At 40.6% G+C, this 26,471-nt stretch overlaps 1 protein-coding gene and 1 long non-coding RNA gene across 15 annotated transcripts in view; one reads left to right on the forward strand and one right to left on the reverse strand.

The window, feature by feature from the left end:
• LOC116572784 overlaps positions 1-19,184 on the forward strand; it is a 75,023-nt gene extending 55,839 nt beyond the window's left edge. For 2 of the 8 annotated variants that reach the window (XR_004278510.1, XR_004278514.1), the window contains 4 exons: positions 9,396-9,654; positions 9,962-10,107; positions 10,849-11,000; positions 14,840-15,780. This is a non-coding gene — a long non-coding RNA (uncharacterized LOC116572784). Of the gene's footprint in view, positions 1-9,391; positions 9,655-9,961; positions 10,108-10,848; positions 11,001-14,839; positions 15,781-16,271; positions 17,178-18,712 lie in introns of those variants that run through there. The other 6 variants (XR_004278516.1, XR_004278513.1, XR_004278517.1 and 3 more) reach the window with 6 other exon arrangements.
• RYR2 (ryanodine receptor 2) overlaps positions 1-26,471 on the reverse strand; it is a 756,727-nt gene that overhangs the window by 21,594 nt on the left and 708,662 nt on the right. For all 7 annotated transcript variants that reach the window (XM_032312097.1, XM_032312094.1, XM_032312091.1 and 4 more), the window contains 8 exons: positions 26,023-26,090; positions 24,483-24,630; positions 21,448-21,534; positions 20,782-21,000; positions 19,180-19,310; positions 17,626-17,668; positions 14,535-14,668; positions 10,911-10,971 (listed from right to left, as the gene is read on the reverse strand). In XM_032312097.1, the coding sequence (XP_032167988.1) occupies positions 10,911-10,971; positions 14,535-14,668; positions 17,626-17,668; positions 19,180-19,310; positions 20,782-21,000; positions 21,448-21,534; positions 24,483-24,630; positions 26,023-26,090 (891 nt within the window). The remainder of the gene's footprint in view (positions 1-10,910; positions 10,972-14,534; positions 14,669-17,625; positions 17,669-19,179; positions 19,311-20,781; positions 21,001-21,447; positions 21,535-24,482; positions 24,631-26,022; positions 26,091-26,471) is intronic.

Below are 26,471 nucleotides of genomic sequence, written 5' to 3' on the forward strand. Positions count from 1 at the left end.
CTTTATCTGATGGGTCATTTGCAAACATCCTCTCCCATTCTGTCAGTTTTCTTTTGGTTTTGTTGACTGTTTCCTTTGCTGTGTAAAAGCTTTTGATCTTGATGAAGTCCCAATAGTCCATTTTTGCCCTCGCTTCCCTTGCCTTTGGCTGTGTTTCTAGGAAGAAGCTGCTGCAGCTGAGGTTGAAGATAGGTTGCTGCCTATGTTCTGCAGCTGAGGTTGAACATAGGTTGCTGCCTATGTTCTCAAGGATTTTGATGGTTTCCTGCCTCACACTGAGGTCTTTCAACCATTTTGAGTCTGTTTTCGTATGTGCTGTAAGGAAATGGTCCATTCATTTTTCTGCATGTGGCTGTCCAATTTTCCCAACACCATTTGTTGAAGAGACTGTGTTTTTTCCATTGTACATTCATGCCTCCTTTGTCAAAGATTAGTTGGCCATAGAGCTAAGGGTCCATTTCTGGGAGCTGAGGGTCCATTTCTGGGTTCTCTATTATGTTCCAGTGATCTATGTGTCTGTTTTTGTGCTAGTACCATACTTTTGAGATGATGACAGCTTTGTAATAGAGCTTGAAGTCTGGAATTGCAATGCCACCAACTCTGGCCTTTTCAACATTCCTCTGGCTATTCAGGGTCTTTTCTGGTTCCATATAAATTTTAGGATTATTTGTTCCATTTCTTTGGAAAAAATTGATGGTATTTTGATAGGGACTGTGTTAAATGTATAGATTGCTGTAGTAGCATAGACATTTTCACAATATTTGTTCTTCTAGTCCATGAGCATGGAACATCTTTCTGTTTCTTTGTGTTTTCCTTAATTTCTTTCATGAATACTTTATAGTTTTCTGAGTACAGATTCTTTGCCTCTTTGGTTAGATTTATTTCTAGGTACCTTATGGTTTTGGGTGCAATTGTAAATGGGATTGACTCATTAATTTCTCTTTCTTCTGTCTTGTTGTTGGGTATAGAAATGCAACTGATTTCTGTGCTTTGATTTTATATCCTAACACTTTACTGAATTCCTGTATGAAGTCTAGTGGTTTTGGAGTGGAGTCTTGGGTTTTCCACATAAAGTATCATAACACCTGCAAAGAGCAAGAGTTTGACTACTTCTTTGCTTGGTTGCCTTTTATTTTTGTTGTCTGATTACCAAGGCTAGGATTTCTAGTACTATGTTGAATAGCAGTGGTGATAGTGGACATCCTTGCTGTGTTCCTGACCTTGTGGGAAAAGCTCTCAGTTATTCCCCTTGAGAATGATATTCACTGTAGGTTTTTTATAGAAGGCTTTGATGAAATTGAGGTATATACCCTCTATCCCTATACTGTAAAGAGTTTTGATCAAGAAAGGATGCTGTACTTTGTCAAATGTTTTCTCATCATCTATTGAGAGTATCATATCATGGCATATTCTTAATCAAGCATCTCACTTTATGTGACCTAAAACATGTTGAGCAGAAAACACAGATCTCATGATACAATTGGTTCTCTCTGTAGAGATTCTGATTACAATCAATGTAAGGGATTAACTTTTCAGAGGCTAGAAAATGTATATGCTTTTTGAGGGGAGGGGAATGAATAAAGTAGAGGAAAAGATACTGTGATCATGGAGGAGGAGTCAAGATGGCGGAGAAGTAGCAGGCTGAGACTACTTCAGCTAGCAGGAGATCAGCTAGATAGCTTATCTAAAGATTGCAAACACCTGAAAATCCACTGGCAGATCGAAGAGAAGAAGAACAGCAATTCTGGAAACAAAAAAACAACCACTTTCTGAAAGGTAGGACCCGTGGAGAAGTGAATCCAAAGCAATGGGAAGATAGACCCCGGGGGGAGGGGCCGGCTCCCGGCAAGCGGCGGAGCAACGGCGCACAAAATCAGGACATTTAAAAGTCTGTTCTGCTGAGGGACATCGCTCCAGAGGCTAAACCGGGGCGAAGCCCACGCGGGGTCAGCGTGGCCTCAGGTCCCGCAGGGTCACAGAAGGATCGGGGGTGTCTGAGTGTCGCAGAGCTTGCGGGTATTGGAACGGGAAAGCTGGCTACAGAGACAGAGCCGACAGTAAGCTCACAGCTCGGTGTAACCTTGAACCGGTCGCAGGCTCGGTGAGCTCGGAGCACGGCCGGAGGTCAGGCAGACGGGAGTAACTGGGCGCTGTTCTCTGAGGGCGCACTGAGGAGTGGGGCCCTGGGCTCTCGGCTCCTCCGGGCCGGAGACCAGGAGGCCGCTATTTGTATTCCTGTCCTCCGGAACTCTACAGAAAGCGCTCAGGAACAAAAGCTCCTGAAAGCACATCCGAGCGGATTACTCAGCCCGGCCCCTGCTAAGGACGGTGCAATCCGCCTGGGGCAAAGACACTTGAGAATCACTACAACAGGCCCCTCCCCCAGAAGATCAACAAGAAATCCAGCCAAGACCAAGTTCACCTACCAAGGAGTGCATTTTCAATACCAAGGAGAGCAGCAGAATTCAAGCAAAGCACGGAACTCATGGCTTTTTCCCTGTGATTTTTTTTAGTCTTGCAGTTAATTTAATTTTTTTTTTTCATTTTTTTTTTCTCGCATTCTGGTAAATTTTTTTTTAACTTTTACCTTTCTCTTTTTTAACGTTTTTTAACTAGTTTATCCAATATATATATTTTTTCTTTTTTATATTTTTCTTATTTGTTTTCTTTTTTTTAAATTCTTTTCTTTTCTTTTTTTTTCTATTTACTTTTTTTTTCTTTCTTCCTTTTTGAACCTCTTTTTATCCCCTTTCTCCCCCCTCACGATTTAGGATCTCTTCTAATTTGGTTAAATCATATTTTCCTGGGGTTGTTGGCACCCTTTTAGTATTTTACTTGCTCCTTCATATACTCTTATCTGGACAAAATGACAAGACGGAAAAATTCAACACAAAAAAAAGAACAAGAGGCAGTACCGAAGGCCAGGGACCTAATCAATACAGACATTGGTAATATGTCAGATCTAGAGTTCAGAATGACAATTCTCAAGGTTCTAGCCGGGCTCGAAAAAGGCATGGAAGATATTAGAGAAACCCTCTCGAGAGATATAAAAGCTCTTTCTGGAGAAATAAAAGAACTAAAATCTAACCAAGTTGAAATCAAAAAAGCTATTAATGAGGTGCAATCAAAAATGGAGGCTCTCACTGCTAGGATAAATGAGGCAGAAGAAAGAATTAGTGATATAGAAGACCAAATGACAGAGAATAAAGAAGCTGAGCAAAAGAGGGACAAACAGCTACTGGACCACGAGGGGAGAATTTGAGAGATAAGTGACACCATAAGATGAAACAACATTAGAATAATTGGGATTCCAGAAGAAGAAGAAAGAGAGAGGGGAGCAGAAGGTATACTGGAGAGAATTATTGGGGAGAATTTCCCCAATATGGCAAAGGGAACGAGCATCAAAATTCAGGAGGTTCAGAGAACACCCCTCAAAATCAATAGGAATAGGCCCACACCCCGTCACCTAATAGTAAAATTTACAAGTCTCAGTGACAAAGAGAAAATCCTGAAAGCAGCCCGGGAAAAGAAGTCTGTAACATACAATGGCAAAAATATTAGATTGGCAGCTGACTTATCCACAGAGACCTGGCAGGCCAGAAAGAGCTGGCATGATATTTTCAGAGCACTAAACGAGAAAAACATGCAGCCAAGAATACTATATCCAGCTAGGCTATCATGAAAATAGAAGGAGAGATTAAAAGCTTCTAGGACAAACAAAAACTGAAAGAATTTGCAAACACCAAACCAGCTCTACAGGAAATATTGAAAGGGGTCCTCTAAGCAAAGAGAGAGCCTACAAGTGGTAGATCAGAAAGGAACAGAGACCATATACAGTAACAGTCACCTTACAGGCAATACAATGGCACTAAATTCATATCTCTCAATAGTTACCCTGAATGTTAAATGGGCTAAATGCCCCTGTCAAAAGACACAGGGTATCAGAATGGATAAAGAAACAAAACCCATCTATATGTTGCCTCCAAGAAACTCATTTTAAGCCCGAAGACACCTCCAGATTTAAAGTGAGGGGGTGGAAAAGAATTTACCATGCTAATGGACATCAGAAGAAAGCAGGAGTGGTAATCCTTATATCAGATCAATTAGATTTTAAGCCAAAGACTATAATAAGAGATGAGGAAGGACACTATATCATACTCAGAGGGTCTGTCCAACAAGAAGATTTAACAATTTTAAATATCTATGCTCCCAACGTGGGAGCAGCCAACTATATAAACCAATTAATAACAAAATCAAAGAAACACATCAACAATAATACAATAATAGCAGGGGACTTTGACACTCCCCTCACTGAAATGGACAGATCATCCAAGCAAAAGATAAGCAAGGAAATAAAGGCCTTAAACAACACACTGGACCAGATGGACATCACAGATATATTCAGAACATTTCATCCCAAAGCAACAGAATACACATTCTTCTCTAGTGCACATGGAACATTCTCCAGAATAGATCACATCCTCGGTCCTAAATCAGGACTCAACCAGTATCAAAAGATTGGGATCATTCCCTGCATATTTTCAGACCACAATGCTCTAAAGCTAGAACTCAACCACAAAAGGAAGTTTGAAAAGAACCCAAATACATGGAGACTAAACAGCATCCTTCTAAAGAATGAATGGGTCAACCGGGAAATTAAAGAAGAATTGAAAAAAATCATGGAAACAAATGATAATGAAAATACAACGGTTCAAAATCTGTGGGACACAACAAAGGCAGTCCTGAGAGGAAAATATATAGCGGTTCAAGCCTTTCTCAAGAAACAAGAAAGGTCTCAGGTACACAACCTAACCCTACACCTAAAGGAGCTGGAGAAAGAACAAGAAAGAAACCCTAAGCCCAGCAGGAGAAGAGAAATCATAAAGATCAGAGCAGAAATCAATGAAATAGAAACCAAAAAGACAATAGAGCAAATCAACGAAACTAGGAGCTGGTTCTTTGAAAGAATTAATAAAATTGATAAACCCCTGGCCAGACTTATCAAAAAGAAAAGAGAAAGGACCCAAATAAATAAAATCATGAATGAAAGAGGAGAGATCACAACTAACACCAAAGAAATACAAACTATGATAAGAACATACTATGAGCAACTCTACGCCAACAAATTTGACAATCTGGAAGAAATGGATGCATTCCTAGAAACATATAAACTACCACAACTGAACCAGGAAGAAATAGAAAGCCTGAACAGACCCATAACCAGTAAGGAGATTGAAACAGTCATTAAAAATCTCCAAACAAACAAAAGCCCAGGGCCAGACGGCTTCCCCGGGGGAATTCTACCAAACATTTAAAGAAGAACTAATTCCTATTCTCCTGAAACTGTTCCAAAAAATAGAAATGGAAGGAAAACTTCCAAACTCATTTTATGAGGCCAGCATCACCTTGATCCCAAAACCAGACAAGGATCCCATAAAAAGAGCTATAGACCAATATCCTTGATAAACACGGATGCCAAAATACTCAACAAAATACTAGCCAATAGGATTCAACAGTACATTAAAAGAATTATTCACCACGACCAAGTGGGATTTATTCCAGGGCTGCAAGGTTGGTTCAACATCCGCAAATCAGTCAATGTGATATAACACATCAATAAAAGAAAGAACAAGAACCATATGATACTCTCAATAGATGCTGAAAAAGCATTTGACAAAGTACAGCATCCCTTCCTGATCAAAACTCTTCAAAGTGTAGGGATAGAGGGCACATACCTCAATATCATCAAAGCCATCTATGAAAAACCCACCGCAAATATCATTCTCAATGGAGAAAAACTGAAAGCTTTTCTGCTAAGGTCAGGAACACGGCAGGGATGTCCATTATCACCACTGCTATTCAACGTAGTACTAGAAACCAGAGGTTTCTAGTTTTCTGAAACCTCTAGTTTCAGAAACTAGAGGTCCTAGCCTCACAATCAGACAACAAAAGGAAATTAAAGGCATCCAAATCGGCAAAGAAGTCAAATTATCACTCTTCGCAGATGATATGATACTATATGTGGAAAACCCAAAAGACTCCACTCCAAAACTGCTAGAACTTGTACAGGAATTCAGTAAAGTGTCAAGATATAAAATCAATACACAGAAATCAGTTGCATTTCTCTACACCAACAGCAAGACAGAAGAAAGTGAAATTAAGGAGTCAATCCCATTTACAATTGCACCCAAAACCATAAGATACCTAGGAATAAACCTAACCAAAGAGGCACAGAATCTATACTCAGAAAACTATAAAGTACTCATGAAAGAAATTGAGGAAGACACAAAGAAATGGAAAAATGTTCCATGCTCCTGGATTGGAAGAATAAATATTGTGAAAATGTCTATGCTACCTAAAGCAATCTACACATTTAATGCAATTCCTATCAAAGTACCATCCATCTTTTTCAAAGAAATGGAACAAATAATCCTAAAATTTATATGGAACCATAGCCAAAGGGATATTGAAAAAGAAAGCCAACGTTGGTGGCATCACAATTCCGGACTTCAAGCTCTATTACAAAGCTGTCATCATCAAGACAGCATGGTACTGGCACAAAAACAGACACATAGATCAATGGAACAGAATAGAGAGCCCAGAAATAGACCCTCAACTCTACAGTCAACTAATCTTCGACAAAGCAGGAAAGAATGTCCAATGGAAAAAAGACAGCCTCTTCAATAAATGGAGCTGGGAAAATTGGACAGCCACATGCAGAAAAATGAAATTGGACCATTTCCTTACACCACACACAAAAATAGACTCAAAATGGATGAAGGACCTCAATGTGCGAAAGGAATCCATCAAAATCCTTGAGGAGAACACAGGCAGCAACCTCTTCGACCTCAGCCGCAGCAACATCTTCCTAGGAACAACGCCAAAGGCAAGGGAAGCAAGGGCAAAAATGAACTATTGGGATTTCATCAAAATCAAAATCTTTTGCACGGCAAAGGAAACAGTTAACAAAATCAAAAGACAACTGACAGAATGGGAGACGATATTTGCAAACGACATATCAGAAAAAGGACTAGTGTCCAGAATCTATAAAGAACTTAGCAAACTCAACACCCAAAGAACAAATAATCCAATCAAGAAATGGGCAGAGGACATGAACAGACATTTCTGCAAAGAAGACATCCAGATGGCCAACAGACACATGAAAAAGTGCTCCATATCACTCGGCATCAGGGAAATACAAATCAAAACCACAATGAGATATCACCTCACACCAGTCAGAATGGCTAAAATCAACAAGTCAGGAAATGACAGATGCTGGCGAGGATGCGGAGAAAGGGGAACCCTCCTACACTGTTGGTGGGAATGCAAGCTGGTGCAGCCACTCTGGAAAACAGCATGGAGTTTCCTCAAAATGTTGAAAATAGAACTGCCCTATGACCCAGCAATTGCACTATTGGGTATTTACCCTAAAGATACAAACGTAGTGATCCAAAGGGGCACGTGCACCCGAATGTTTATAGCAGCAATGTCCACAATAGCCAAACTATGGAAAGAACCTAGATGTCCATCAACAGATGAATGGATCAAGAAGATGTGGTATATATACACAATGGAAGCAGCCATATACATATACACAATGGCTATGCAGCCATCAAAAGAAATGAAATCTTGCCATTTGCGACAACATGGATGGAACTAGAGCGTATCATGCTTAGTGAAATAAGTCAAGCAGAGAAAGACAACTATCATATGATCTCCCTGATATGAGGAAGTGGTGATGCAACATGGGGGCTTAAGTGGGTAGGAGAAGAATCAATGAAACAAGATGGGATTGGGAAGGAGACAAACCATAAGTGACTCTTAATCTCACAAAACAAACTGAGGGTTGCTGGGGGGAGGGGGTTTGGGAGAAGGGGGTGGGATTATGGACATTGGGGAGGGTATGTGCTTTGGTGAGTGCTGTGAAGTGTGTAAACCTGGTGATTCACAGACCTGTACCCTTGGGGATAAAAATATATGTTTATAAAAAATAAAAAATTAAAAAAAAATAAATAAAACTCATGAATAAATAGGTAATTTCAAAAAAAAAAAAAAGATACTGTGATCATGCTTACTTTTTGGATTAGAGTCTCTTGGGCAAAAGTTATGTTTTTGCCAGTAGGGTTGGGAGCTACCTATTTTGGGAAGGGGTGGAAACCTCCATTTTGACCAGAGTATATCTTAAACCTTAGAACAAACAGGGGGCTGAGGTGGTACATAGTTTTTCTGGGCAGCTTGGGGCTTATGTTAGAAATCAGGCTGAAAAAAAAGAAAATAGTATTTGAAAACAGACGCTGAGATAAGACTATGCAGAATGTGCTCAGTTTGGTTTGGCAGCGTTTCAGAAGATGAGTCTGGAAATATACCCCAGGGTTGGAAGGCCTTAAGCCCAGGTGAGGGGTGCGGGCACATCTTTTGGCCTATAGGAGCCCCTGGAGCATTGTACAGAATAATGGTATATGAAAAGCAGCATCTTATGAACATGTCTTGAGCACCTACCAAGTGCTGGTCACTGCCCCATATATTTGCATACAGTCTCCATTTTATTCTAGCAAGATCCCTGGTAAGGAGGCAGTTTTAGCTCCAAACTTACAAATGAGGAAAAGTGAGCTCACTCAGGTCAAGCTCCCTCCTAAAAGAAGGTGTAAGTGGCAAAGCCATCATGTTGGGACACCACTGGCTGACCCCACAGGTGGGTGAGGTTTTGAGAGCCATGACTAGCAGCAGAACTGGCCAGGGCAAAAGGGAGAATCACTGAGGACAAAAAATACGATTATTAACATAATTAAATGTATAAATTGGAAGGAAAAAGAGGAGCCTAAGCTGGTCATTTGAGTGTAGAAGAATAAGATACTGAGAGAAAGAGGAAATGGCAGATAGGGGACTGCATTTAGTGGAAGGGGAAGGGGAGATACATTCGTCATGGGACATCTGGATGGACACATCTAGCAGGCTATTAAGAAATGCAAAGAGTGAGGAGCAAGGAGGTGCCTAATACATGTGATAAACTGAGCCAAGGATACGTGTGTAGACTACACTTGGGCTCTGCTTAGACAGCCAGATTTAGCAAATAAAAACACAGGCTGCCAAGTTACAGCAGAACGTCAGGTAAAGAATTAACTTTTATTATTACTGTTCTTTAAGATTTTAGTCACTTATTTAAGAGAGAAGGTTTTATTTTTAAGTACTCTCCACACCCTAGTGTGGGGCTCAAACAACCCCAAGATCAGGAGTCATGTGTTCTACTGACTGGGCCAGCCAGATGCCCCAAGAATAAATAATTTTTAGTTTATGTCCCTTGCAGTATTTGGGATGTCTACATTTAGTTATCTGAAATTTAAATTTAACTAGGAATCTTGTACTGCATCCAGTAACCTCAGCTGTGTTTCAGATAGAAACTGCACTGTGAAGAATAAAGACATGTTGAAAGGTGACTGGCCAAAGAGAAGCCATGAATCTTCAGGAAGATGAATGATGTATCATAGTAATATATCAGGAAGAAATCTGCCCATGCGCCGATTCTCTGGACGAGAACTGCAGGGCAAGGGAGTATTACACAATGCAAGTACTGTGGCATATGAGGGGGTGAAGAAGGACAGACCTCCAGAGGCCAAGATGGCAGGGCTACTTGAATGGAAAACACCAGTGCTGGAGGTGAGCTGGTCTTTTTACTCATGGGAGATGCTTCCATACTTAAAAGACTTGTTTTGGGGCTCTTTGGAGAGTTCTCCAAGAGACCCAGAGTTCTAGGCCCATCGCTGGGTGGTGATAGAGGCAGGAGAATTTGGGGGGTGTCATGGGCCTTCAGGAGAATAGAACTAATGTTCACTGTAAAAGTCAATGACAATTAGAGTGACATTTTGAGACTAAATGAGATGTCCAAGGGAGAAGGCACAGAAGCAAAAACAGTGGAAGGTCTAGGACTAAGCTTTTGGATATGTTCGTATGTTCCCCTTCATAGGTGTGTGAGGATGGTAAGAGGATTATGAGCCAGCAGGAGGGGATGAGCTGAGACCCCAGGGCAAAAGTGTAGTTGATCCATCCAGCAGAGTTTCAGGACCATCTCCAGCAACTTCCCATAGAAAGCAAATGGAAGCATAAAAGCAGGTGATGGTAACAATTTTTAAACTGAAAATTCTAGGGGTGCCTGGGTGGCTCAGTCAGTTGAGTGGCTGCCTTCAGATCAGGTCATGATCCCAGGGTCCTGGGATCGAGCCCCGCATCAGGCTCCCTGCTCGGTGGGGAGCCTGCTTCTCCCTCTCCTTCTCCCTGCCACTGTGTCTACTTGTACTCTCTATCTCTCTGTTAAATAAATAAATAAAATCTTAAACTGAAAATTCTAAAAGTCAAAAATGTCAGACTGTGGAGCAAGCCATGGTAATAAAATGTGACTGAGCTGACAGCTAGTGGCTCTTAGTACTAGGGGATTTTTGTTCCCTATATTTGGACATACACTTGGGCCCTAAGTTTTAGTTCATAGGCTCCTAGGCTCTTTGAGAAAAGGATCGATCAAGAATAAAAAATATAATAATTTAACATACTTAATTGGAGAAAAAAATTTATCAGTGTTTTTAAATTTTATTTACTTAGAACTTTCGTTTTAACATCTAGAAAGCTTTGAAGTATGTCCAACTAAAACCTAAATGAAAATACACATGAATTTGCCATCTCAGTTTCTTTTTCTTATGTAAATATATTTTCATGTTAATCTTTTGGCTATTGAAAGAAATGGGATGACAGATCAGCTAATTAACCATGTATTTCCCTGGGTCATTGTCAAGTAATGATCTGTATTAAATGAATTGATATTTGATTAGCTTTCTTAAGTAACTGTTGATCCCTCTGCAGGAGCCCAGCAGACTCCTCTAATGTGAGTGTGGTGTACTTTATGGAAATGAAGGAGGGCTTACGTTGTCAGTGAAGACGACTCCGAGTTTCCACATCTGATACTTCACGTCGATAGAGTTCAATCTGGAAAGACAAAAAAGAAGAATTTGTAGGTATGTACATGAAGTGCTTTCTTGTCCTACATTAAATATAAGATAAACTCATTTATGTGAGAATGATCTCTGGAAACTGCTAAATTAACCAGTGTATACATCAAGTATCCTCACTAGCTTTCATTATACATTAGTAAATACATTCCAACAAAATAATTTTTACTTACACTGATAAACACTTGCATGAAGAGGCATATTCATTTTACAACTATACTTAGTTTAGCAATGAAAGGGCTTTTTCATCTTGTTTGTTTCCTTTTGTTTTCAAAAGCCTCTCTACTCGAGAAGGGATTCACCTCTTCCCCTTGGTTCCCAAAGCACCTTGTAGGCTTGGACTTAGTATGATTTCCCACATTGTTTTGTGATTGTGGGTACATAGGTATCTATGTATGTACATTTATGCCTCTCTCCCTAGTCTGCGAGCTCCCTAGCCAACCAAGCACATTATATCATACATGGAATATGTCTCATTAAACACATGTTGAGAAAATAAATCTTAGCATAAGTATTCATGGTCTTTGCAGATTAAATACACATGTTTTAATTAAAACACACTTTCTAATTTTCATTTTTTTCAAAACTTCCCACTGATTTATGGGTTAAAAAGTGTAACTTTGTTCACCTTTCCAATATGCCAGGTATTTGATATAATGCAATATTAGCATTATTACATAAAGGCTTCTCTAGACTTATTGTCTTAATCTTTGATTACTTTACTCATTGAAAAATGCCAATCTTTTATTACAAGTGGTAGGATCGATCACGGCTAATCAAAGCTGACTTCTTAGGAGACTTCACCCTCAAAAGTTAAGGAATCAATTTTATTACTAAATAACATTTTTTAATAAAGATTTTTAAAATGTATTTTAGAGAGAGACAGAGTGGAGGGAGGGGCAGAGGGAGATAGAATTTCCAGCAGACTCCCTGCTGTGCGTGGAGCCCTACAACGTGCTCCAACCCACAACCCTGAGATCATGACCTGAGCCAAAACCAAGAGTCTGATGCTCAACTGACTGAGCCACCCAGGTGCCCCTGCTAAAGAATATTTTTTAAAGTTCTGTGAATATTTACAATGGGTTTCAATATAAGACTATATTTTCTTAATGTGGTAAAATGCTCAGTGGCATGATTATTTTCCATGAAAGCAACCTAAAAAAATAAAATAATAAGTATTTCTATCAGGATGCCTGAATGTATCAGTTTCTTACTTATTTAAAACACCATTCTCATTTTTCATCCCTATCAAACATTAGGATGACAAGATTGTTATCAATATCATGAAGCTGCATATCCTTTTCATAGTGCAGGACACTCTTTTCTAACCAATCGGGGGTAGTCCTACTGTTTGTGTGGGCTGACCCACCCCCAGGGATGGGCCATACCTGATCTAGGCCAGCTAGGACATGTATTCACCTCACCACAGCACGTGGTTCAGGGGAAACTTTCAGCCAGAAGCTGAGGAGTTTTGCTAGAGAATTTTGAGATACAGGTCCCCATGAAGACACAAATGAAAGAGATGCAGGCTGCTAACTGTCATTCTGTCCCCAGGAGGTAATCTGGCCACTTATTTGATTGACAAGCCCTATATTTTTGATTGGCAGATAAATGCATGCACAGATAAATTAATCAATTTAAAAGTATTAATCCATAAGGAAAAAAATGTATTATGCCACATTAATTTCTTGGTCCTTTGCAAGGAGTCAAACTTGGAAACATTTCCTAGGTGAAACAATGGAAAATTCCCCTCATTTGAAACTATTTGTTCATCCTGGAAAAAAAAAACCCAACAATAAAAACAGTCTGAACTTTCATTTTTCAGACTTGTGTTCTAGGGTCATAAAGATGGCCAGGAAAAGTGTATAACCCAGTGAAATTTGTTGATTCTACACTGTTTGTCAGAGATCTGAGAATATTAGTAGAAAGCTCAGCACCACTCTGACTCTTGTTTTATCTGAAATTCTAGCATAAGGGTCTTAGTTCTAAGCACCATCAGTGTTCTTCATTTTCTATACAGCAACAGTCTTTAAGTCCCACATGTGTTTTCTTAAAGCACCGAGGTGATATTTTGGATCTAAATTTACAGTTTTTGTCATATGTTTGCTTGTCTGATTTTCAAATGAGTTCAAATTATTTTTAAAGACCACTAGCCCTGGGGCACCTGGGTGGCTCAGTGGGTTAAGCCTCTGCCTTCGGCTTGGGTTATGATTTTGGGGTTCTGGGATCGAGCTCCACATTGGGCTCTCTGTTCAGCAGGTAGCCTCCTTCCCCCCCTCCCCCCCCCGCTACTTGTGGTCTTTCTCTCTCTGTCAAATAAATAAATAAAACCTTTAAAAAAAAAAAAACCACTAGCCCTAACAACTTTTCAGGTAGATAAAAAATATATGACTGAATAAGATAGGTCAGCCAAAGTGGTTTTCTTCTTCTTTTTTTTTTTTAGGATTTTTTATTTAGTTATTTGACAGGCGGAGATCACAAGTAGGCAGAGAGGCAGGCAGAGAGAGAGGAAGTGGGCTCCCTGCGGAGCAAAGAGCCCGATGTGGGGCTCGATCCCGGAACACTGGGATCACACCTGAGCCGAAGGCAGAGGCCTAACCCACAGAGCCACCCAGGCGCCCCGGTTTTCTTTTTTAAATGCTAAAATATTTATCTGAGACAAAGTAATAGTTTCAAAGTCATCATCACATCCCTAGTTGGCTGAGACCGTAAGTATACAAATGGGAAAGGCTGATTTATATTAAAGGAAAGGTAACTGTTACATTTCTTCTAAAATCATTTAAGTGGCTACAATAAGAAATTACATTTTTATAAGCATGTATGCTTAACATTTATTCCAGAATTACAGGTGATCCAATTTGCAAAATATATTTATATGTACACTCACACTACGTGTGTGTGTGTGTGTGTGTGTGAGAGAGAGAGAGAGAGAGAGAAAAATTCAGTCTCAGGCAAATTCAACTCAACTGGTTCACATCCTTCTAGTTATATAATAAATTAGTCCATTAAAAGCATGGTATTAGGAGCACCTCATTTTAAAATTAAATTTTCAAGTTATAGCATGACAGCATAGTATTTCTAGCATAGGAGTTTTTGCTATTTAAATGAAACACATTATAATAAAAGAATATGAACTTTGAACATTTCTAATGAAAGAGATACACAGATCCCTTTTCCAGACATAAGAAAGATTAACCTCTTTTCAGGCACTAAGCATCAGAAAAGAAAGTCAAAGTTTGACTTTGACTTAAGTGGCATTTAGGGAGTAGAAAAAGCAAATTAAGAACACAAATATTTATTTTTGCTTTATGTAAATAACAAAAAGCCACCTTCTAAAATTAGTAGGAAAAAAATCCAGTCATTCCATAACTGAAAACCCCTCCAAGTTTAAAGCAGACCTTAGGTATATCTTCTGTTTCCCTCCTCTCTATGCCTCAGACATTGAGGGAAAGGAAATCAGTGCACTAGCAATTTCAGAAATGTCTGAATTTCTTCTCCTTTCAGTCTATAGCTATAGGAAAGGGCATAAGCTGCACTCACACAGCCGACAGGGAGCTGTCTTTCTTCGGCTTCTTCTTCTCCCGGGCATCGCTGAAGTCCAGAGCGGCTTTGTCCATGCCTAGGAGCTCGCTGATTCTGTCCCGGCCGTAGAACTCTCCGTACTTATCCATAACCTGGGGGACAGGAATAAAAGCACTTGACCCAACTCATGCATTAACTAACCCCTTGTATGCCTGTGTACACAAATATCTAATTATTTTTACACTTATTATATTTTTGCCTTATGTTCAAGTTCACTTGAAATTCTTGTTTATGGCTCCTTGTCTGTGATCACACTGCTTAAGGTCACAGCAAGCTTACAGCGTTTTAGATAATACCCTCAGCAGAACAAGATTTCTTACTCAAGAGGGAGGCATGCAAAAGGAAGAGAGTAGGCCAAATATGTAAGAGAAGAAGTAGAAGAAGATGGAATGAAAGGAACTTCACCCAAATTCCTACTTTGTGCCAGGAATCATGGTAAGAACTTTGACTTGCTCTCCCTCACAGGATTGTCACAGTATATAACTTTCCTGTTATTAGGATCCTACTCTGCAGATAAAGAAGTTGTGTCTCAGAAAACAGAACATGCTCAAGGTTGCTAAGCTTGGCAAGACATGGAGTGAGAAAGCTATCAGGCAGGAGCTGACTCGCGGCCAAGGTCTGTATAGACCACTGCTGACCAAGGGCGGGCCACTAGTGATGGCATCGGGATGCCATCATCCCCACCATTCAACACTCCCATCGTTTCCTGAGTGGAGCAGCCCTTCAGTAATCCCCAGAGCCTTGTCTCCCCCGCCCTCCTGTCTTCAGTGCAGTCCGAGCATAGGTTCCGGGGCACCATTTGAATCCCCTCTGAGCAACCCCCGTCATCGCTCTGGCCCCTCTCTCCCTTGGTCACATGCACCTGGCCTGTTTTCAGACCTGTGCATAGACATGGGCCCACAGCTCACCCCTGAGCTCAGGGGATGCAACTCCACGACACAGCCACTCTTGGCCCAATGCTGACGGACCACGAGAGTCCCCCACACAGTGGAAGTGGGGGCAACAAAAACAGTAAGGAGAGAAGAGCAGGAGAGAGGACCAGCTCTGAGAGGTAAAGGGGGTAGGACAGGAGGGCAGAAGGAGAGGAGGAAATAACATGGGGAAAGGAGGCAAGGAATGCCAGAGTGGGTGAAGCAGCACACTAATGGGAAGGAAGAAGGGACTAGCAGAAATAAAATTCAGGGGGGTGCCTGGGTGGCTCAGTTGGTTGAGCGACTGCCTTCGGCTCAGGTCATGATCCCAGACTTTCGGGATCGAGTCCCGCATCGGGCTCCCAGCTCCACGGGGAGTCTGCTTCTCCCTCTGACCTTCTCCTCTCTCATGCTCTCTCTCACTCATTCTCTCTCAAATAAATAAATAAAATCTTTAAAAAAAAAAAAGAAATAAAATTCAGGGGTGCCTGGGTGGCTCAGTCAGTTAAGGGTCTGTCTTGATTTCAGCTCAGGTTGTGGTCTCAGGGTGGTGGGATCAAGCCCTGCCCTCATCGGGGAGTCTGCTTGAGATGCTTTCTCTCCCTCTGCCCCTCCTCCACCTCATTCTCTTACTCTCTAAAATAAATAAATCTTTTAAAGAAATCAGTTTTCTCTAAATGTATATAATGAAAGTAAATGAAAGCATGAAAGAGTAGAGTCTGTGAACACTGATTACAAAGGTTCATGAAAACACTTGTTCTGTGTTATTCTCCTGGCACTACAGACTGGCTGGGATAAGCTGAGTGGTGGTTCCCTCTGGACTGTGTTCTCACCTCATTCCCAGAAGAACAAACTGGGCAGCACATGTGTGTGCGCACACACACACACACACACAGCAGGAGTGTCACGAATAGTCCTGCTGCAATTACTGTTCATCTGATCCTGAATATGCAGTTTCCTTCTGAGAAACTTGTGCTTTAACAATTTAAAGCTGCTTCTTCATTAAATAATTAAGGAGACTAAAATGATCAAATTATCTATTTTAAATTATTTAAAAATAAGTCTTTCAATGTTTGGCCTAGTTTGGATGTGCTCTTAGGCAGTAGCTCAGTGCTACTCACAATGCCAGGTCACACAAAAAACTTGCACCAAAATAAAAAACACACTACTCTCAACTAGAAGGGGGGAAAAAAGGTCAATGGTTTCATCATGTACCTGATTTAAACTTGTGGTGCAAGCCCTCCATCTGCCCTGAGACTGGTAATAGAGGATTCGCAGCTGCTCCTGGAGAACCGTCCTGAGTAACACTGAATTGGTGAAATCTAAGGGAACAAGACCACTTCATGTGGCCGGTACTTCTGCCTGTTCACTCCACAGAGCATCCTCTGGGGCTAGAACCCATGAAGGAGCAGAGGGTGAGCTGGGTCAGTTTGGCAATTAGAAAGGTTCAAAGAATAAGTAGGAGCTAGAATGTAATCACTAGAGTATTTTACAACATACAAGTAATGGTGCATATATTTCATTCAAAAATTTGATCTAACATTAAAATTCTGTGTGGGAAAAGCAGAGATGATCCTTGACTCAAAATCAGAGACATAGCAGGTGCCACAGTGGACTACTGACTCTGTATCAGTGTTCTTTCCACTACACTCTGAGGCAGTGGGCATTAGAAGGATAAAACGTGATGAAAATAAAAAGATCTTTGAAGTTTATATAAAGTAAATAAAACTCGATCCTTTCTTGTCATGCAAGGACTTGACTTCTGTAAAGCAGGATTCCAGCCCTAGTGATTTATAGCTGTCTTATCAGAAAATGGCCATCAGCTAATTTATGTTACCCAAACAATCTCAGAAAATTCTCACCAAGTCCTGATACGGTGCAGACCGAGCACTGTTTATTCGCCGGAGTCAGAGGACAGGCAGATAAAACAGTGCTTATTTATCTTATAGCTACAGCGCATGCGTATTTTTTACATGCAGTTTTTGAAATTCATATTCAATTTCACTGCCACTTTGAAATGACATTGACAGATGAAGCACACCTCAATATTTCATTCTACATATGAGCTGCATCAAATTCAAATCTGAAGTGTGCTCTAGGAAAGAAACAGAGAATGCATTCTTTTTGAGAAGTATTACCTTTCTTTTAACAAATTTGTCCCAGTAGTTGTTGGGAAATGACCTAAAAAATACAAAAGCATAAAAGTAAAATAATATCATTTAAGAAAACAATAAGCAACAGTATACTGTTTGAACTATACAACATACTTCAAATAATATGTAAGATCTTTCCATTCACAAAAATCATAATTTATGTCCCATCTTATCCCATAATTTTTCTATATTTTAGGTAGATCAAATATTATTTAAGTGTTACTCTAGGGGCGCCTGGGTGGCTCAGTGGGTTAGAGCTTCTGCCTTCGGCTCAGGTCATGATCCCAGGGTCCTGGGATGGAGCCCCACATCGGGCTGTCTGCTCCGCGGAGAGCCTGCTTCCTCCTCTCTCTCTCTCTGCCTGCCTCTCTGCCTACTTGTGATCTCTGTCAAATAAATAAATAAAATCTTAAAAATAAATAAATAAATAAATGTTACTCTAGCAATATATACATGCAAAATCACAAAAGACTATGGGCTGCTATTTTAGTAGAGAAGAATATGAATGTATTTATTAATAAGCAGGCTTGTTATATTTATTTACATGTCAGTATATGTCATTTGTAATGTCAAATACAGTTTTTTGTCAATTGTGTTTAAAAATTAAAGTACCTAAAATTCTGTCATTGTTTTTCCCACGAAGTAAAAAAAACATCTCATTCCCCCTAGTTATCCTCAAGAAAACTAAGCAAGGTACCAAAACACCATTCTGGCACCTTGATTAACGCTGAGTTCACTTAAAGGGAAAGACTTAATTGACTTAGTATAAACAGCTAGAGTTGATAAATTAAACATTTATAATGCACAAAGAAACCATCCCTATTTGAGAACTTGGGAGTTTATAGAAATGTTAATTTTTTAAGAATAAGCAAAACTGGTGAAAATAAAAAGTATTTCAGTCTTGAGTAGTACAAACTACTCAAAAAGTATTGCATCACTAATACTTTTAGTGTTGGACAATTACACTTTTGTGATGAATTTATACCTGGAACAGCAGCTAGTAGTTTGGGTCTTGAGCTCACAAGGCTAAATATTTAGGGTACAGAAAAAGTACTTGTTTCTTTGCCTTAAGTTTTACAGGTCATACTCCTCAACTCATTTGATACCCTGCTGCTTGGTGGTACCGACAACGAGCTTACGTCAAAAGTATGAAATTCAGTATTTTTGCTTTTAAGGCTACAACTCTTTCCCTAATTTCTGCCACCTCTGTGCTTTTGGAGGAGAGAACCCTGCACTGTAGTTATGTACCTCTAACTGTGCTCTTCCCTGAACACTGAGTAATGGATGTCACGTTCCATCACTCCTGTGAAAATGGACTCAAAGCCATTTTTGATTAAGGAATTCAGAACACAGATGGGAAAAAATGGATGGCATCCATTAAGAAGCTGACAGCACTTAGTCTTTTGATTTTCTTGGCTGAAAATATCACTATTATTCACCTGTGCTAAACTTTTGACAAATCTGCAAGAACTCCAGCATTTTTTTTCTTTGTCTTAAAATTTTTGAGCATAGAAATGTCTCAAAAAATTCTTTACTCACTGTGTGTTGATTACAAGTCTATCCCACTGGCCTTTAATATCATCTTCTGAAGGTTGTTCTGTAATATAAAGCCCATCAAATTCCAGTTTTCGAGCTACTTCCTTTTCTCGCTTAAAAATAACCAATGGGACCTACGTTTGAAAAAATAAGCATGTTAAAATTAGTTTAGATTTACTGGTATCTCTTGTGGTCACTACCTGTACAAAACAGCTTTTTGGAAAAAGAAATATTTCCCATGTTACTTCCAGGGACCAAAACCGAGTGAAAATGAATTGGTTATATTTAGGCAGAAAGGAACATCTAGAGGTTTAGGAAAAATAGAAATGGAACTGATGCCATGTACAACCCTATGTTTCCAAACACACATTATTTTACACATATTTTCACTAAAAAAATCATTTTTAAATATTAAAGAGAAGATACATCTCTTATTACAATATATTTGTTATATATCTTTATATATATGAGAGACACAAACAGCTACAATAAAATATAGCAATGTTACCAAGGTTCCAAAATGTATGCTCCTAACAAGTGCAGTTTTATTTGCGAAATCTGATTCTATGCTCAGAGTGTCCAAAATGCATTTTGAAATAAACTTTAATTTCTGCAAAAATCTTTGTCAGTTTGCCCAAATATTTCCAGAACATATTCTTATCGCCTCATCTGGACAGATTTTATGCAGGGCACAGATATGAAGAGGATGCAGACATTCTGGAAGTATTCAAGAATACCTCCTCCTGCCCCAATTCATAAAACAGGAAAGAAAAGGAGAGGAATTTCTGAAGAAAATTTTACATCATAGTCTTTTACTCCAGGCTCTGGTTTTTCAAAGTCTTCTAGAAGTTTCACAATCAGAGGCAGGGGACAGTGAAATAAAGTGTTACCATGAAAAGGGGTCTTGCTAGGAAAAAATAAAGAGGTTTGCAAAAGTAATGGGCAGCCCTGAGCACTCACAGACTCTTGAGTTCTATTCACCAAATTATATTATTCTCTTGGCAGGGATCTAGGAATAGAGCTCTATTATTTTCTGGGTGAAATGCAACAAACTATAAAAAGCATTTCTGCCATGAAGGCGTTAGACACGTTCCTAACAAAGGACAATTCAAATGATTCAGGTTCCACATGACGTATTCCGTGACTCTAATACACCGGAGCATCGCTGGGACACAGGGTGGGTTACTTCTGTGGGGTCAAGTTTGGGTGAAACTGGCCATTATGGGAATGATTACCAAATGAAACAGAAAGCTACAGCAAGAAGGCCCAAAGCCACCTGCCCTTGGGACAGTCTGTAGCCAATGTGGAGCCCTGAAGACAAGCCTCAAATGCCCCAACCCAAGACAACCATGTAGGGGTATCCCACCCTCGTGGACTGAGGCCCACGCATGTGCCCTATCATGTCTGAAAGGTAGCCCCACTTGTCCCTCCATTGCACTCTGCTTCCTTCCCTTGCCCCACAGGTGTTGACTCCTAGAACATTCCCTAATAATCCCCATGCAGGTAATTTCCCCATCTCAGAGTCTGCTTCCCCGGAAGTCCAGCCTGCAACAGACACGTGCACACACAGACACACACAGGTACCTTGGTGCCTTACTATCTTACTTTCAAGCAGTAGTATCCGATGATGCAGAAGAAAGAAATGACTGTGTGGAGAACAGCTAGGATCCTCAGCGTGGGCTCCATATAGCCACTGCTCTCCTCCAGGACATAGTGAACCGCGATGATTCGGGGCGAGCCGGTGTCTAGGGTGCTGACTTTGGCGTTTTCACTCAAACTGCGTGTGGGGAGCTCCTTTCCTTCAACCACAGAAGAAGTGGAGACCTGATTCAAACCATTTAAAGTAGAGTCAGTTCGCTTCCTCTAAGATACCGGCACAAACCAGAAACCCAATGGAAACCCAGCAAAAAGCCAGAGATGAAGCCCGTGTCCCGTGAAAAGACTAAAAGCAAGGGCTAAAAATAAGATAGCTTTTCAAAAACTGATGATAAATAATGAGCACACTCTGTAAAATGCTTTCTAATCCAAGCAAGACTTGAGGATTCTAAGGCATGCCGGGGTAGAGGGGGGCATTTCCCACTTAGTTCAGAGGAAAAAAATCTACTGCCTTACTAGACCGTCAGTGACGTGTTTGACCTTTAGGTTCCTCTTTCATCAAAACATTTTAGAATGGGTTTAGACATGCTTATTAGTGGATTTGTGAACTCTATACATGCAATTCCATCCATCTGTAGTTTCATACTGGTTACTGAATGACAAAGACATACGTACCTTATAAAAAAGCAAGATGAAATTGATTGCAAATGCGACAAATAAGGCTAACATTCTCATGTTGTAAAAGTTGCGAGCAAAATAGTTCTGAAGGTGAAAAAAATGATTAAAAGGTCACTGAATTGATATTGACATGGGCAGACAATTTAAGCATTCCTTCCTTTACCTAAAACTATTTCTCAAGAGTCTACTTTGTTATCAAGTAGCATTCTTGGTGCTGTAGATGTAACAGCAAATAAGAAAATCTGGGCTACCAGTGGAGGATAGAGATGATAAGCACAACCACAGATTAAAGATAAAATGAAACAAAACATAATCTCAAGGGATGCTAATGCTTTGAAGGAAAAGCCGTCAGGTTAAGGGCTTTTGGAATGGGGGTGCTATTTTAGATAGATGGGTCAGGGAAGGCTTATTTTAGGAAATGACATTTGAGCATAATCCTGAATACCATGGGAAAGCAAGGCAAGTAAGCGACTGGGGAGAGAGTGTATGAGAGAGAGAGAGAGCACATGGGCTGGGAGGAGAAAGGTTCTGAGTTCAGAGTGAATGTGTTGTTGGGGACAGTGAAAGAGAAGAGGAGGGACTAGGATCAAATGAGGTCAGAGAGGTGAGGTGGACATAGGCTTATAGGCTTCTGGTAAAGTTTGTAATGTTCCTTCCCATGCAGTGGGTTGGTTTATGACCTCTGGAGCCACACTGCACACTCGCTCGCTGCAAATGCAGATAAGCGCTTAAGCACTCTGACAGCATCCCTTCTATCATCTGCGAAGTGGCCATAACAACAGAAGCTTCCTCAGAAAGTCTGCTCTGAGGATAAGTTCATGGAGGGAAAGTTAGTTATTAATCTTGTTATTATAACTGGAATGATTACTTTATTCTGGGTGGGATGGCAGGCAAGCTATCAGGGGATCTGAAGAGGGCTTGATATGACCAGATTATAATTTGGAAAGATTATTCCAGTTGCTGTGTGGGAGACAGGATGCGAGTGGAAGCAAGGGGACTAATCAGAGCTACCAAGGGAGTGCAGGAGGGGATGATGCTGGTGGTGGTGGTCTGGTCTAGGGGGAGCTGTGCAAATGGAAGAACGGAGCAGACTCTGGCTATACCTGGAAGACAGAACTGGGAAGAGTTCCCGCTGGATTGGATTTGAGGGAGGCAAGAAAGAGAGGACTCAGATATAGTAACTTCTGGATTTGGGGTCAGAGCAACTCATTACATGGTTGGTGCCATTTAGCGAATGGAAAAAACACCCAGAGGAGAAGTAGGTTTAAGGAAAAAGGCGATGGGGAGATATCAAGTCTCTGGTTTACTATCAAGTGGGAGATGTCAACGAGGCATCCAAGAGGATATGCCAGGGGCTTTCGCATGACAGGTCCTATCAAGATGACAATGTACCCCATTATCAGTCTCCATGTACACACCCCATTTGGCTGGTGTCATCTCCCACCCAGGACCCTACCTTTACTGCCATGGCTTACAGACTAAGGCAGCCCACCACAGACTAGTCACATTGGTTCTCCTTGCAGAAGGCTGGAACTGGGTCACAGAGGCTGTAGCCTTGGTTATCTGAGCTGGCAGGTCCCAAAGACCTGAAGGACGGGGCCTTGGGTGGCCTGACGTGGCTGTGATTAGTCTTGTGTAGGCAAAATGGTGGGGAGAGAAAGTCATATTGGAAAGAGAAGCAGGAAAACAGAGAACACGTGACCCGGAGGCAGATGACATAAGAAGACCTCACTGACTGGCTCTGTGTGCCTGTGGTTAAATGCAGTCTTCAGGAACCCACTGGGGCTGTGGAGGGTTGTCAGTAAGCCCTTTCAACCTACTGCCCTACCATCTATGCTGCCCCTGTTACCATGGCAACTATCACAACACTGAAAATCTACGATTATCCAGAGGTATCTACAAAATGTTTACATTTGGGATACTTTGTACTAATTGATATAGGGAAAATAAAAAATAATTTAAGAAGACATAGTTGAAACTATTCATTAAAATATGTTTGCATAAATGATGTAAGAATGTATAATATTTTATTTACATAAAAGGAGGTAGAATATATAATTACTGAGGACAATCCACTTCCTTATATGTGAAGAGCTAGAATATACTGTGTTCCTGTCCCTTTTTGATTTTGCAAAGGCTGTAAAACATTAAATATGATTTTGACTTTCAAATGGTGTTATTGCGAAGAATGTTGGCCTTGGTTTCTAGGTCTGACATTGTTGGTTAGCCCCTCCTCAAGGTTTATTCTGCACATTCATCTCCCAACATTTTCCTGCCTTAAAAAACTGAATATATAATTATATTAAAAAACTGTATATATTATTATATTAAAAGGCCTTTCAGTGAAAATTTTTATGAATTCCATCTTGTATGAATATGAACAGAGAACTATACCTCCTTTCTTGGGTTTTCAAATATGAATATGCATTTTATTTGGGGAGCATTTCTGCAAAATATATAGGACACTACATAAATGTCCTCTCTTTTTTCATTCCCTTCTTTCCTCATTTCTATTTAAAGAGTAAATTTGAATAGGCCTTCTTATTATCAGGAGGAAGCTGGCTCACTACTATAATGTTTTTGTAACTGGGATTTTAATAAAAAGGTGATGTTCTAGGAAAACCTGATGAACCCAGTTCTGGAATAGCAATATGAATCTACTTGTACCCTTACAGTCGCGTTTTGCTTTCATGCACCGCAGACCCTCACATAATGGCCCACAGAGTATATTTATTAATCTGCCCTAAAGTCTTTGTGGGAAGACGTTGGTTGCCCTCTGCTGGCCGTCACTATATCAGACGGTCTCAGGTAATGTGGACATGTGTGCAGCTTATGGTTTGGTGATGGAGCAGCAGACCGTAGGCATTTATTATAAAATATGAACACACTCAGGTGAGCAAATAAAACATACTTGTAGGACTGACTGGGTCCCCTGATTGCCACCCAAGGAAAGATCAACGAATATTTGCTGTGCCTGAATTATTATGGTCTCACAACCTACCAATAAAAATATTCACTCTAAAACATCTTACTAGAAGTTTCTGTTGATATGCTATGATTTTCTTCCAGAACGCTGACTCAGGAACTTCTGGCTCTCCATATCTGTGTGTGTGGAGCTGCCTCAACTTCTGTTTACCCTTCTCTTCTTTGGTTTTTTCTTCTTTTTCTCCATCTTCTCCCCTATAAACACAAATGAATGAAATATAAGCCAACCAGAAACTAAAGAGGTAACAAGTTTGTGCCAAATTATACAAATGAATAAGTATTTAAATCAAAGTATCACTGTTGAAAACAGGTTCCTCTTCTAGTCCACTATGATATTCAGAATTTTAGAATGAGGGCTAGGATTTCCTGCCTTTGCCCATCCCCCGTAGATGGACAATCCTGTGAAGTTCAAATCTAAAGGACATTTTATAGGCTTGAAGTGTCTTTATAGCCATATGTAGTGCATAACCTTCCAGCTGTGCAATAAAAACATTTAGGTAAAAAGAGTATCAATGACATTTTTTTTTGCTATGACTTTCAAATAACCTTCTTTTTAAATTACGATTTTAATGTTTTAACACTGACCAGCCGTTAGGACTTAAAATCAGAGGCATATGCATTTGGCTGTTCACATGTATAAAGCATGTCAAGATATTCATTTTGCAGACAATCATAGAGTTAGAAGCACTGAAATTTGACACCTACACCCCTTCCAGGTGCAAAATACCACAGTCCTTCATGAAGGTATTTTTATGGGTAGTCGCATATACATAACTCATACTTAACCTGTATTAGGTCTATCTAACATCCTTTTTAACATGGAAGATTTATCCCTGAAATGACGGTCATGCTGTTTCATTTCACTAAAACAGTCATTAACGTGGCCATTTTTACAACCAAGAAGGATCTATAAATAGAGCCGACTATAAAGAATAGCCAAAGAAAATAACACTGAAGGGAAAAATACAAGTGCTATGAGAGCACAGTAGCTCTTATGGGCGCTTCAAATTTAGCTTCGCTGATTTGTAAAAGTATGCACATGAAACAGTCTGAACTGAGGGAAAGATGTAGGTAAGTTTCAATGGTTAACAGAAAGCCGGGGTTATGAGGAAGTGATCCGTTTTTATTGCTCTGTAGCACCAGGAATGTGGGAGGGGAGACTGAAGATTTCTGGGTCCTCCTGCACCAGACCTGCCGTATTAGGAATCTCTGCAGTGGGGTCCAGGGATGGATCTTTGTTTTAACAAATTCACCAGGCCATTTTTATGCTTGTGGCTCTGGGGCCACGCTCTGAGGGACGTCACTGCAAGAACTGCATGCAACGGCGTTCAGAACATTTGTCTCCTCCCCGGCTTATAAAGGACAATCCCCGGAGTCATCCACAAACAGAATCCTCACGGAACAAGGAGGAAGAGATGGTGTGGCAGCCGAGGGGACCTCCCCCACCCCCTGGCCACAGAGCCTCTCCTCTGGGATGGCGGATTTTGTCGTGGAGCACGAGACTGACCAGCATGGCCTCAGAGGGGAGGGAGAGCGAGCAACAGAGACTGACTGAAACAAAGGGAAGTATACAGAAACGACACATACTCGGCCTTTTCGGGTTCAGATTTGTTTTCTTCTTTTTCCTCCTTTTCTTCCTCTTTCACCTTCTGTTCCTTGAATGAGCCAAGGGGGAGAAGAAAGAAAAGCAGGATCACACGTCACCTCTGCAGGAGTTGAGAGAACCCTGTGCCCCGACCCAGATCATAACCCGCAGAAGAGACCCGCTTCCCACACAAGCCCTTCACTCTGCTGGTCTGAATCCTCAGCTTCCTCCGCACTCGGCCCTCCCCGCCAGTAGTGAGGACAGACCTGCTGGGCTCCCCTCCCTTTCTTTCCGTCCGTCAGAAGTACCTTCCTCACCTCATCCCCTACTCAAATGTTCCTCACCCGTTAAGTTTTACCGAACTACTCCCAACCAGAGTGATGTCTCTACTTTCTCAACGTTTGTGACCCTACAGTCTGTAAATGCTGTTGCACACTTACTGGTTTCCCAG

The sequence above is a fragment of the Mustela erminea genome, chromosome 14, assembly GCF_009829155.1.
Source record: "Mustela erminea isolate mMusErm1 chromosome 14, mMusErm1.Pri, whole genome shotgun sequence".
NCBI lineage: Eukaryota > Metazoa > Chordata > Mammalia > Carnivora > Mustelidae > Mustela > Mustela erminea.